General features: G+C 53.7%; 1 protein-coding gene across 9 annotated transcripts; it reads left to right on the plus strand.

Moving 5' to 3' along the window:
- The first annotated feature begins 629 nt into the window (after nucleotides 1-629).
- On the plus strand, nucleotides 630-8,996 carry LOC120412206 (serine/threonine-protein kinase PAK 3-like). 9 transcript variants are annotated; one of them, XM_039572552.1, is made up of 8 exons: nucleotides 630-3,270; nucleotides 4,100-4,148; nucleotides 5,172-5,281; nucleotides 6,047-6,164; nucleotides 6,560-6,659; nucleotides 7,078-7,274; nucleotides 8,177-8,314; nucleotides 8,767-8,996. In XM_039572552.1, exons 1-8 carry the CDS (start codon nucleotides 3,191-3,193, stop codon nucleotides 8,854-8,856), a joined length of 882 nt encoding a protein of 293 aa, XP_039428486.1. In that variant the 5' UTR covers nucleotides 630-3,190; the 3' UTR covers nucleotides 8,857-8,996. The 9 variants fall into 9 exon arrangements, with proteins under 9 accessions (XP_039428486.1, XP_039428479.1, XP_039428478.1 ...); XM_039572545.1 differs by having other exon boundaries at nucleotides 630-1,089; nucleotides 1,458-3,270; nucleotides 5,885-6,164; nucleotides 8,177-8,859; XM_039572544.1 differs by having other exon boundaries at nucleotides 5,885-6,164; nucleotides 8,177-8,859.
- Nucleotides 8,997-12,493: the final 3,497 nt, after the last annotated feature.

The following is a 12,493-nucleotide window of genomic DNA, read 5'->3' on the forward strand; positions in this document are numbered from 1 at the left end:
CCAAACTGAGTTTTCAGGAATGGAGGTGCGCAATATGCTAAACACACCTTTCCAGACCAGTACAACAACGTCATTCTGTGAGCCACTGTTCACCATTTCTCAGTCCCGTTGGACCTCCCGGTCCCGGGGGGGAAGGGGAACAGCGTACCTCTAGAGCAATTCGGCTTGGTTTGCTGTAGCAGGACACGTCAGAGAGTGCAGAATCACGTCGGGCAGCACCAAATATTACCGCAGGCCTGGTTCCTACGGTATATCACCATGTCCCACAGCCATAGGGAGGAGGAGGAGGAGAAGATCCAGTAGGCAGGAATTGTGCAGCAAGATTGATTTATTTAATTATTTTACAAACACTTTTATAGACTTTTTTCTTCATAGTCTAATTGGACAAAGGATCAGCCACCCCTTGGGGGTGATTGGCCAAAATCCTAAAACATCCATTATCAAAATATTTTCTACTATACCATAAACAAGACTTTCCAAGGTTGCAGGTGGCTTGGTTGTTTACATTCCCTGCTACCTCTTCTGTGAGAGAGAAAATCTCTCCTGGACTTAGAAAATAACAAGAAGATCCTCACTAACAGCATTTTTGTACCTACAAGGAGAGATGATTCCTCCAAGGGGCTCAGCTTTAGTGTCCTGAAAGATCCAAACATACACACACAAAAAAACCCTCCCAGGACACTAAAAGATATTTGGGGCTCGGTTCTGGAATCTGCCAGCTCCAAACACTCCCCAATAAAAAAACCCTCTCAGGGACCCCCTAATAGATTTGGGACAAGCTCCCCCTCCCCAGCCACCTGCAGGATGCCGTGGGGGGACGCTCCCGGGGCCGGGAGTGCTGCGGACACAGCGGGCACTGGAACCTCCTGCTTCTCCTTCTATTCCTGTTCCTGCTCCTCCTCCTCCTGCTCCTCCTTTTCCTCTCTCCTCCACCTCCTGCTGTTCTCCTCCTTCCTCATCCCGCCTCCTCCCCAGTTCCTGCTTTCTGTATATTTAGAGTGGAGAACTTTGCTTGTTTTTAGAACTAGAACAGAGATCCCAGAAGGAACAATGCTTGCTGGTTTTAGTCAGCAGCATCAGTGACTAAAGGTCGTGATTCCTTTGGTTTGGTCCTGTCCTCGTTCCTCCTCAGTGTTCAGGCTTGGCTATGGGCTGTCCTTGTCTGCTGCATTTTCTGGGTTCCTCTTGGATCCTTTGAGCAACAGGCTGTGCCTCGGGAGGATCCTTTGTGCTCCTTTGTGACAGAGGAGAACCTTCCAGGCGGTTCTTGCGTGAGCTGCTGCTGTGATGTCACGGGAACGCTGCCGCGTCCTCGCCGTGTTCCCGTTGCTGTGGGGCACGGAGCCCTCAGTGTCCAGAGCGGCTCTGGGCGCCCGCTGGTTGCCGGAGGATCCTCCTGCCCGAGGCATTCTCAGCAGCCAGCCCAGCCCCTGACGGGTGTCCTTCTGTGCTTGCAGGGGTACAGTCTGCGACGTGTGCAGCACGGCCAAAATGATCCAGCAAGCGGTTGTTGCAGTTTGCACTCTGTACTCTGTGGCTTATTCGGGCTATTTTTTAGCCCACTTGGCATGTAAGTCGAGGTTTTCCTTGGGTGCAGCATCGGTGCCTTCGGGCTTGCTGGGTGCTTTCTGTTCTCCCACTGGAACTGAGCTGCCTTTGTAACCAAATTGCCATTAAGACACCGTTGGTTTGGGAGAGCTCCTGCCAGCAGCTGCAGCGGAAAAAGGGGGTGTCTGCAGCCAGCGGGGCGTGCACAGCATTTGCAATGGAGCCGGGGGGGTTCTGTTCCCTCAAGCGCAGAGTCTGTGCCAGCGGAGCCTGGAACTCCCTTCGTTGGCTGCTCCAGCCAAGAGCTGACACAGCCCAGGATTCTGTGCTGTTCTCTTGCTTGCTGTGCGAAGGGACTGTGGCTCCTGGAGGGATGTTGTGGAAGCAAAATGCTCTCTCGGGGTTGCCTAGCTCCGTGAGAGTTCCCACCACGGGCAGGTTTTTCCTAACAGCATCTGGTTCGTGTTCCCTGTCCCGTTGCAGGGCACCTCACGCGTGGATCCCGAGCAGGTCCTCCTTCGGTGAGTGGGAAAGGAACCTTTAGTGGTCAGAACTGTGCAGAGAGTTGTGAGCTTGGCGTGTGGCAGTCCAGCGCCAGCCTGGGAGGCTGAAGGAAAGTTCCTGCCAGTGTCTTTGCAGCAGCAGCAGCAGCAGCAAAGGGATCCCTGGCACTTTTCTCCTTCTCTGCTGAAGAGCTTTTGAAGAGCTGCAGGTCTGGTTTTGCAGGCAGAAGATTGCTTGCTGGCTTTAGCCACAGTGGAATATGGAATGCCCAGCAATAAGTGGCAATGTCGACTTTAGCCCATTCCTAGTTTGAACAGCTCCGCATCCCATTTCTGCTTAGTGCAGCTGGATGTGTAGCTGAGGATAAATAAGGAGATAACTGAGATAGAACTTCCCGTCCCTCACGCTACCATCTGTCCACAGGGCACAAAAGCAGCATCAGCTCCTCCTCGGGCTCCCTCTGCTTCCAAAGAGGAGGCCAAAGAGGAGGAAGACAGCAGTGAACTTCCCCCCATTCTGGGGGATGATGGTGAACCTCCCTCTGTCCCGGGAGATGAGGGCAAATATCCCACGGTTTGGGAATACAACAGTGAAGCTCCTGTGGTGTGGGGCGAGGATGCTGGACATCACCCAGTGTGGGACGAGGACAGCAAGGCTCCAGTGGCATGGGACAAGGACGACGGACATCTCCCAGCGTGGGACGAGGACAGAGGACATCCTGTGACTTGGGAAGAGGAGGGTGCAGTTCTCCCGGCATGGGAAAAGGACGGCAAACGTCCCATGGCTTGGAAAGAAGATCAGGAACCCGCTGCATTTTGGGAAGAGGATGGGGAACCTCCCTCTGCTGCGGGATCCTGGGCTGAACATTCTGACAGCAGCACAGCCCTGCAGCCAGAGGGCAGAGAGGAGTGGTGCCTGATGCAGCTGAGTACGTCTGCTCTGCTGCTGTGTGCCAGAGCAGGGTGCTGCGTGTGTGTCTCAGCATCAGCTGCACCCAGGCTTGCTCTGCAGCTGAATGTCACAGAGTCATTTATTGTCCTTGCCCAGCTGAGACCAAGGGGCTCCCGGCCCCAGGGAGTGGGGCTGCATTTTGGCCCTGCTGCAAGGCGGGGTCTCCATCTGGGAGGGAGCGTCTTCCATGTGGTTTCTTTCAGGGAGCACCGTGAGCGTGGGGGAGCCTGCCGAGAAATACCTGGAACTGGAGCAGGTTGGCCAAGGGTAAGTGCACGGCAGTTACTTCTGCACAAGCAGGGGCCAGGTATTTGCTGGTGCAGATCAAGTGAGAAGCCAGGCAAGCTGCAAACAGCTTCAGACACTGGGGCACGATCCTGCTGTCTGTCAGTGCTGATCAGAATTGGTAACTGTGGTCAGAAGGCACCGTCAAAAGCCCCTGAGGCTGGCAGTGTCCTGCCTGCAGCAAGGAGCAGGACCTGGAAGATCTTCTGTCCCTGGAATTTGATTGCCTGAAAGAGCAGCTCACCATCTGGTGACTGTCAGAAAACAGTTCTCAAGAAGATTCCTTTCAAATATTTTGCTTCCAAAAATATCCACCGGTCAGGATTATCAACATAACGGTTTAGAAACAGAAACCAGAGATGAACTAATAAGCGCTCTTTTCAGCACAGGTAGTAAACCCCGTACATTCAGTAACAGGCAAAGAGCTGCTGCACTCGAGGGGAAAACGCATCAGCTGCCTGATGGCAGGGCCCTTGTGGATCCTGCAGCTCGTAGGCAGGAAATGGAAAAGGATGAAATACATTCTTTTCCAGTTCTTTAGACATCCACTCCCACCCTAGGTTTTGGACTAAAGTAATTCAGCGTGGACATTTGGGATTTGCTCCAGCCCTTTTCCTTCGTGTTGGGCCTCAGTTTTCTCTCGCCCACCTTGCGTGGCACAGGGCTGGTGGCTGCTGCGCTGCTGTTTGAAGGGTCGATGCACCCAGGTGTTTTGTAAAGGCTGCAGGCAGCAGAGATCTCCTGTCTGGGCTGGCTTTCACTCCCAGGGCCTAAAGCGCTGCTTCTTTCTTCTCTGCTGTTCTGTCTCCAGGGCTTTCGGAACCGTTTCTAAAGGACTCGACAGGGCCACTGGAGGAGAGGTCAGTGTCACCACGCTCAGCGCGTCGGGCAGCTCTCGAGGGCTTTCCCCTCTGCTGGGAGCTGTGGCTGCAGCTTTGGGGGGCCAGCAGAGCTTTCCTGCACAGGCTGTTCCTCTGAAGGCACAGCAGTGTCAGCCTGCAGAGCACGGCTGGGACAGACTTGAGCCTTCTGAAGTGCCCAAAGGAATGCAAGGAGGGCAGCGGTGTCTGTCAGAGCAGGACACGCTGGCTTGGTCTTCATATCTGAAAACATCAGTGCATCAGCTGGTGGAGGCTGAGGCCTAATTTATCTTCATCCCAGCCTCGGACAGGAACACCGTTTAGCAGTTTTTCCATCCTGTGCTTCATCTTCAAAGGATACCTCAAGACCTAATTAAGGAGCGATCCTGCTTGGCATCAGTTTGGGGTTTTAGTCCTACTGCAGCTGTCCCCAGAGAGAGGGAGAGGAATGAGAAGATGGATGTGCAGAGCAAAGCTCTCCCCTAAACGCTGCAGCTGTGTTTGGGTCTGGTGTCAGTGACAGCCCGTGACAGGGATCATCTGAGCAACGTTTGTGCGTGTTTGCTCTGTTGTGCAATCCCAAACAGAGCAGTTGCATTTGAAATCATGACCAAATCCCACAGGATTGCTAAAGGGTTCCCGGCTGTTTTGCTCTGTTTTCACAGAACCAGAATTACTTGCTGCTTGCAAAATGTGTTTGAATGATAATGAGCGTGGTGGTAAACTAAGGCCGTTTGAGAAGACTGCAGGTGCAGAGAATGTTGTGAGAGCTTTGAGGCTGAGAGCTGAGGGACCATTTCTGCAGAGCTTCCAAGGCCAAATGTCTCTGGCCCTGTGTCCTGTAAGCGGCCCCGCAGCGAGCAGAGAAATGGGCTGTGGGAATGTCACTTGCTGAGCCCGGGTGTCCCATCCCAAGGCAGTTTGGCACAGCCCGGCTCCGTCGCTCCACAAAGACTCGCTCCGTGTTTGCTGCGGCCTCCTGCCCCAGACTCCTCCAGTTCAAGGGCTGCAATGTCCTTTCAGGTGGCCATAAAGAAAATGAGTCTCAGAGGGCAGAACGGGGAACGAGCTGTGAATGAGATCCTGGTCCTGAAGGACAAGAAGAACCCCAACATTGTCAGCTCTTTGGACAGGTGAGTGCTTCAGCTCTTATCCCGTGCACGGGCCCTGCGTTAATCTCTCCTGGCATCCGCAGTCTGTAGCCTGTTTTGAAAAAGCCTCACCCGGCCGTAGCTTCCCAAAACAACAGCCTGTCAGTTCACTCCCTCCGTGTGCTTTTGTTGCTTTGGTTTGGTTTTTCCTTCAAGCTGACCCCATTTCCTGGGTCTTACGACAAGAGCTGATAAACCCTGTCAGAAATTATTTCCCTTGGCTTCTCCTTCCCAACTCTTTTCCATTGCTGCAGATGCCAGGAAGACCAGGTTCTTGTTTCCAGAAACGCCTCAGGTGCCCATTTTGCAATGGCCTTGCCTGTTTCTGAAGGGACTTTCTGCAAGGTTTTCCAAACACTTGACCACTTTTGTCCTAAGTGCTGCACGGCCTCCTGCCCTGGATAAGTCTGGAAGTTGTGTTGCCTTGTTCTGGAGGGAACGGTGGAACTGCTGAGTTCAGATGCTGAACCAGCTGGGGGCAAGTGTTGTGGTTCCACATTGATCTGGGCTGTTGCTAAACTGCATTTTTCACTTGCTTGCCATCTAAGGCCTCTCCTTTCCCACAGGCGTCTCCTTCTCCTTTAGACTGTGCAGATCCCAAGGACTGTGCAGCCTGGCAGGAATGTCTCTGCATCGGATTCTGTCCTCATTTACAAGTGACCTGGAAACAAAACTCCACTCGAGGCTTTTCCATCGGGGAATTGAGCAGTGCACGTTCATCTCCATGCCATTGTTTGCCTCTTCCAGCTTCCTTGTTGATGAAGATCTCTGGCTGGTGATGGAATACATGGATGGAGGAACTTTGCAGGACATTGTCAGACAGACACGCATGGCTGAAGGAGAGATGGCAGCTGTCAGTCGGGAGGTGAGGGATCCTGCTCGTGCTTGCCATGGCTTGGACACAATGCTCCTTCCAAGCAGGGCCTGAGAACAGGAGTGGCTCCATGCTCAGAGCTTTGTTTCTGTGTTGTTTTTATGAGCTAGAGAAGAAAGAGCCTCTGAAGTGAACGGCCTGCCAGTGTCCCTGCACTTCCACTCTGCTCTTGTCCTCTTTCCTGCTGTTGTGGGACTCTCTGTCTTTTTTGATTTGATTTGCTGTTCTCAGCTTTGCCTTGAACCATTTGCCTGGAGCTTGTGTGCACTGCACTCCTGGCCTGTCACAGCAAAGCTGCTGCTGGCAGAATTCTAAACTGTCCTTTCTTGTGTGATTGTGTATTCCAGCCATCGATTTCCACCCTCGTGTTTCTTGTTCTCTCTCAGTGTCTGCAGGGCCTGGATTTCCTCCACTCGAACCGGGTGATCCACAGAGATCTGAAGAGCTCCAACATCCTTCTGGCAACGGACGGCTCTGTCAAGCTGGGTGGGTGTTCCTGGTCAGGCACGGCGCTCCCGGGCTGCGGGTGTGGGGCTGCTTCCCAGTGACGGCCAGAGCCCCACAAGTGCTGCTGGTGGCGGTGCCCGGCCCCTGCTGCCAGCTGAGAGCGGCTGCCCCATGCAGAGAGCTCAGGAGAGGAGCAGGGTGTCAGCAGTGGCTTTGCTCTGGGTATGGCCCTTGCAGAGGGGCGGGAGTTGGAATCTGAAGCTTCAAGGGAATCACTAAAAGCCACTGCATGAAAGCTGAGGGTTCCTTTAAGGGTCCACTTCCATCTTGCCTTGGCTACAGCCCTGAGGACTTTTCCAGCTGGATTCAGCACTGCATTCCAGACTGAGAGTGGGCAATCTTTGTGCTTGGTTTCCTCATTCCAGCTGCCTTTGACAGTGTTTGTTTCTGTCCTCAGCTGATTTTGGCCTCTGCGCTCAGCTGAGCCCCGAGCAGGAGCAGCGCAGCTCCATGGTGGGCACTGCTCACTGGATGGCCCCAGAGGTTGTGACCAGTTCTCCTTATGGCCCCAAGGTGGACATCTGGTCCTTGGGCATTGTGACCATCGAGATGGTGGAAGGAGAACCTCCTTACTTCGAGCACACGGCGGCCATGGTAAGAGGCAAATTTCCCAGAGTTTGCAGAGGCCTGTGAGCACAGAGGGACCCGCCCTGGGAGGAGCAGCCGGAGGGCTCTGCCCATCGGGAAGGGAATTCCCAGAGGATTCGAGCCTGAGCACAGACCAATATTCTGCAGTCTCCAGAATTTGCTTTGGGTTTTAAGGTGTTGCAGCTCTTCTGTCTGTGAGGATGACCTGAAAACATGAAGCCAGAGCATCAGCTCTAATCTTCTCTTGCAGAAAACCCCAGACCAAGCCCAAAACCCACACCCAAACACAACAAGTTTTCTGAAGGAGTTTCTGAAAGAGGTTCTGCAAGATGAACTCCCCCTGACTCTTCTCACTGGGAAACTTGTCTCAAACATGAAGATGATTGTTTAACATGCCCATAGTCTAACATATTTCTTTCCTAGCCCAAGCTACTTCCTCCATGTCACCAAGCCTGAGCTTTCAGCAACCCAAACCTCAGGTTTCTTGCCTGGCAGTTTCTGGGATGGAACATCATGAATGCATTTACTTGAGTGTCAGTGGCACAGCAGGGATGCATTTGATGTAAGAATCCTTGGAAATAACACAAGCAGACTCTTGCAAATGGCCTGTAAAGCTGGTGTCCGTATTTGGAGAAGCAAAATGGGCTATTTCTGATGGAGGTTCCAACTAACAAAGTCAGCCAATGACATTGGCTCTCAAGGCAAGTCATCTGGATGTAGGAATGGCTGTGGCTGCAGCAGTGTTTGGCTTTTTTGGTTGGCATAGAAAAATGAGCTCTGAGCAGCATCTCTGCCAGGGAGGAAACTGTCCCCAGAGACTGGGGCTGAGAAACCGGGGTCGCTGTGAGCACTCGTGGGTGTGAAGGAAGCTGGCAGAGCTTTTTCAGAAGTGTTTGCTTTTCGCGCAGGCTCGCTGTCTGATCCGGCAGAACGGGACCCCGCAGCTGCAGGAGCCCAGGCGCCTGTCGGCTCTGCTGCGGGACTTCCTGGAGTGCAGCCTGGAGGCGGACGAGGAGCGGCGCTGGTCTGCCCAGGAGCTGCTGCAGGTGGATGCGAAGCGGCTGCAGGGGAAAGAGCAGCGCGAGGGAGGGGTTTTCTCGTGGGGCCCCCCTCCAATAGTCTCCAGTCTCGCTGCTTTTCACATGCAAAGGCAGCAGAATCCTCGCCTGGCTTGGCTTGGCAGGGTCCTTTGCAGGTCATCTGGACCAGGTGCCCCGCAAGGAGCAGGGCCATCTTCAAGCAGATCAGGTGGCTCAGAGCCCTGCCTGACCTGAGCCTGGATGTTTCCAGGGAGGAGGCACCTCCCACATCTCTGGGCACCCTCTGCCAGTGTTTCCCCCCTATTCTGATAAAAAAATTCTGTCTCACATCTAATCTGAGGCTGCTTCCCTCTCCTGAGTTTCAAACCATTCCCCTTTGTCCTGGTGCAACAGAGCCTGTGAGGAACTTGACTTGGGAAAGTAACAGTTCATTTCTTTCTTTTTCATCCTTTGGGCAGCACCCATTTTTATCATCAGCCAAGCCTCTCTCCAGCCTGAGCCCTCTGATCACCGCAGCAAAGCAATTGAGGGAGCAGCGGAGGACCTGAAGCACCTGGGGACAGCTTTTCGTTAAAGTAGTTAGGACAAGTGGTTAGTTACGGTAGTTAGCACTGCTAGTTACTTATGGTGGTTAGGACAGCCTGGTAGTTATGGCAGTTTTTTGAATAAAAACTCTGTTAAACCTCAAGTCCCTTGACGTGTCCCTTCCTTATCCCCCTATGACTCAGCTGCCCGGGGCAATGCGAGGGGAGAGCGGGCCCAGCCTTGCCCAGAGCTGAGCCCCAACAGAGCCCCGGCAGAGCCCAGAGCAGCCTCAGCATCGGCAGAGTCAGCCTGGAAGGAGGCGCCTGGAGCCTTCTCGACTGCAGCCGACTCTTATTTACAAACCGCGTGGGGTGGGAAATGCCACTGGTTCTGCAAGAGGCCAGAGGGGGCCCGGGGAAGGCCCAAGTGCTCCATGAGAGGCAAAAACCTGCCCAGTGCTGAGAAAAACCACACCTTTTTCCTCTCCCATGTCGGCCAAAATATTGAATCCTAAACCAAGTCAAACGGGGCAGGGGAGGAGCCCAGGCCCTTCCGCCCCTGCAAACCAAAGTGTCCCTTGCACGGCTCTGAGCCTCGGCGCCAGTGGCACCGTGGGCGTTGGTTTCTGTCGGGCTCGCTACCGCCAGCCCAGACCCAGCCCGGGACAGGGCGGGCGCTGGAGGCTGCGGGCGGGGAGATGCAATCCCGGGACACGCATTCAGTGGCACCTGCGAGCGCAAGCAGGGGAGGGGCTCCTGCAGTGACGGGGGAAAAGGATAAGGTGAATGTGACTTAAACAGTCCCCGTGAATCTGCTTTAGATAGGGCCAGGGAGCTGTAGGTAGGAAGGAATGAAAGAAACTATCACTTCCAGAAAATGTTACTGATTGCCAAGGCCGTGTTAAATTCCTGAACTTAGAGAAGAAGAACAAAGACTCAATGGAGTTATTAATATTGTTTTGTTTTACTAAAACAAACAAAACGGGTGTGTGCATATTGGAGGGCAGATCAGGAAGTCTGAACCTTCCAAGAAACAGTCCTGTGACGACGGGCAGCCACAAACCAGGACAAGCCAGCGCTGCTCCGGCACCGGCTCCTGCCGAGGCAGCAGCGGGAAGGAGACTGCGGGCAGCTGCTCCTGCAGCGTCCTCACACCAGGGCGAAACGGCGCCCACACGGCCACAACGAACCCGCCACAGCCCCCTGGCGCCCCCTTTGCTCGCAGCCAGCTCCGAGCATCGCCAGAACCGAGCGTGGCTCCCACCTGCGCTGGGGCCGCCTCTGAGCTCTGCCGCCGCCTCAGCGGTGGTTCCCAGTCACCCCCAGTATGATCCCGGCATGATCACTCCCAGCATCATCCCAGTCGCTTAGAGTCACTCCCACTGTGTTTTCAGTATGGTCCCAGTTGCTCCCAATAAGATCCCAGTTGCCTGCAGCATGGTCCCAGTGGCTCCCAGTCACACCCAGTATGGTTCATTTCACTCTCAGTAAGAATCCAGTGTGGCTCCAGTCACTTCCAGTATGAACTCAGTCACTCCCTGTATGATTGTATTTGCCCCCACTGTGGTCCCAGTTGCTCCCAGTGTCTTGGTTTGAAAGACAGGTGTCTGCCAAGGAAGGCAGGAGTCTCTCCTGAAATGGAAGAAAAAAATTGCAACCCCCTTCCCTCTGAATTATTATAATTTGGAAATTAAGGAGCTTTCAGGCAAAGATATGAGGAACAGGAATAACGGTTCTTTACTATTATATATCTATATGTGTATAACAAGGCAAACAAACAGCAATAACTATGGCAGTAACAGCAAACAATCACAAACCCAGTGCCAGCCTTCTCGGCTGTCAGGCCCTTTCCCCTCGGGTGCAGTTCCACTCGTAGCCGGCAGGGGCTCCCGGTGAGCAGGGCAGGTGCGATGGTTCCCCCGCAGCTTCAGGGGGCACTCCTGAGCGAGCTCAGGGAGCACGCGGCACTGGGGGCCTGGGATCCTGGGAAGGGATGGAACAAAGGCTTCAAAAACCCCTGGGCAGCCGATCCTGGTGTCTGGCTGGACCCTCGGGAACAGCAGGCTGGAATGGCAGGGATGAGCACAAATCCCAGGTGGCAGACGAGATGTATCGAACTCCGAAGCTGCGGTAGGAACTCATGGAGGTCTGGGCAGTCAGGGCGAGTGGACCTACAGAGTAGTGAAGGCTTGAAGCAACGGCAGGGGCAGGGTGGCCGCTGCCTGGCTCCCAGCTGGGGAGGGAAGGCAGGCTTGGGATCCCAGAGTCTCTCTGGTAGAAGGAAAGCAGCTGAAGGAGCAGCCTCTCTCCGTCGTCCAAACGCCAGGAACTGACTGCCCACAAACCTAGGTGAAAGAGTTGCAGCCCTCCTTTCGTGGCCACATCCCTTTTTTTCCTTAAGCCCCCAGTAATTTGTCCCCGTGGCAACATCTATGGGGAAAATTCCTTTAAGCGAAAAAGAAAATAGGAGGAGAACTCCTAAAACCCCAACATTATGCACCCCAAATTTTTCCCATACTAACATGTTACATGAAACTGAACCCTTTTAACCATATAAATCATGCATACCCAAATTATATACATATACATGCTGATACTGATACAAGTACAGAGCCATGGGTAGTTCACCCTAAAACAAGGTCCCCTTGAGGTAGCATCGGGTCTCTCCATCCTTTTGCATCACCCACCAGGTGCAACCTGGTCCCTGAGCAAAAACAACCCCACGGATGGGTTTGTCTTTGCTCAAGGCAGACTTTACCCAAACAGTTTTTCCAAGCATACCTCTCATGTGCACCACTGGAACCTTATCCCCGTCTGTTGTTTGTAGGGGTTCAGATTGGGCAGGGCCTGCTCGGCTGGTGGAGCCTCGGTGTTAACTAACCAGGTGGCTCTTGCTAAATGCACCTCCCAGTTTTTGAAAGTCCCCCCACCCAGTGCCTTCAAGGTGGTTTTAAGCAGTCCATTACACCGCTCAACCTTCCCAGCTGCTGGTGCATGGTAAGGGATGTGGTACACCCACTCAATGCCATGTTCTCTAGCCCAGGTGTTTATAAGGCTGTTCTTGAAATGAGTCCCATTGTCAGACTCGATTCTCTCAGGGGTGCCATGCCTCCAAAGGACTTGCTTTTCCAGGCCCAGGATGGTGTTCCGGGCAGTAGCGTGAGGCACAGGGTAGGTCTCCAGCCATCCAGTGGTGGCTTCTACCATTGTGAGCACATAGCGCTTGCCTTGGCGGGTTTGAGGCAGTGTGATGTAATCAATCTGCCAGGCCTCCCCATACTTGTATTTGGACCATCGCCCACCATACCACAGAGGCTTCACCCGCTTGGCCTGCTTGATCGCAGCGCATGTCTCACAATCATGGATAACCTGGGAGATACTGTCCATGGTTAGATCCACCCCTCGGTCTCGTGCCCACTTATAGGTGGCATCTCTGCCCTGATGCCTGAGGCATCATGGGCCCATCGAGCTAGGGAACTCTCCTTTATGTTGCCAATCCAAGTCTATCTGGGACACCTCTATTTTCGCAGCCTGATCTACCTGTTTGTTGTTACGATGTTCTTCATTAGCCCGGCTCTTGGGGATGTGAGCATCTACATGAGACCTTCACGGATAGCTTCTCTACCCGAGTGGCAATGTCTTTCCACTCTCAGCAGCCCAG

The sequence above is a fragment of the Corvus cornix genome, unplaced genomic scaffold (assembly GCF_000738735.6).
Source record: "Corvus cornix cornix isolate S_Up_H32 unplaced genomic scaffold, ASM73873v5 scaffold3, whole genome shotgun sequence".
NCBI lineage: Eukaryota > Metazoa > Chordata > Aves > Passeriformes > Corvidae > Corvus > Corvus cornix.

Bases quoted from the DNA above. Each gene is read 5' to 3' on its own strand.
- LOC120412206 (XM_039572543.1), top strand. From the start codon at position 4,840: ATGTGTTTGAATGATAATGAGCGTGGTGGTAAACTAAGGCCGTTTGAG. The intron at 4,990-5,171 runs GTAAGCGGCCCC...ATGTCCTTTCAG, and splicing joins TGTCTCTGGCCCTGTGTCCT to GTGGCCATAAAGAAAATGAG. The intron at 6,660-7,077 runs GTGGGTGTTCCT...TTCTGTCCTCAG, and splicing joins GGACGGCTCTGTCAAGCTGG to CTGATTTTGGCCTCTGCGCT.